The 484-nt window shown below is 50.4% G+C and overlaps 1 protein-coding gene across 1 annotated transcript; it reads left to right on the top strand.

The window, feature by feature from the left end:
* Window positions 1-2: 2 nt before the first annotated feature.
* TM35_001121080 (protein P102) lies at window positions 3-482 on the top strand (the record flags this gene model as incomplete). Its single annotated transcript, XM_029031725.1, has 1 exon — window positions 3-482. A coding segment is annotated over one exon (480 nt), but the record flags the coding sequence as incomplete, so codon positions are not given.
* Window positions 483-484: the final 2 nt, after the last annotated feature.

Here is a 484-nt window from a genome sequence, read left to right as displayed (position 1 = left end):
TAATGGTAATGATGCGCTACGTGCTGTGTATCCTCGCTCTCCTGCTCTCCTGTGCGTGTGTGCACGTCCTCGCTGAAGAAGTGCCTGCCGCCGATCTTTCCGACCAAGTCCCTGATACGGAGAGTGAGACAAAGATTCTTCTTCAAGGTACTCCTGTCGCCGAACCTACTCAGTGCCCTGAAGATCAAACTCATATCACTGGTACTTGTCCAAAGGAACCAGCTCCGACTACACCAAAGGAACCAGCTCCAACTACACCAAAGGAACCAGCTCCTACTTCACCAAAGGAACCAGCACCAACTTCAACAAAGGAACCAGCTCCAACTACACCAAAGGAACCAGCTCCAACTACACCAAAGGAACCAGCACCAACTTCACCAAAGGAACCAGCTCCAACTTCACCAAAGGAACCCGAAACTGGTGGTGCTGATAATACAAATGCTGAAGATGACACAACAACAGGTGAGGACACAACCACCACCAC

The sequence above is a fragment of the Trypanosoma theileri genome, assembly GCF_002087225.1.
Source record: "Trypanosoma theileri isolate Edinburgh chromosome Unknown TM35_Tth_112_V1, whole genome shotgun sequence".
In the NCBI taxonomy this organism is placed as follows: Eukaryota; Euglenozoa; class Kinetoplastea; order Trypanosomatida; family Trypanosomatidae; genus Trypanosoma; species Trypanosoma theileri.
This window is presented reverse-complemented; position numbering and strand designations above follow the sequence as displayed.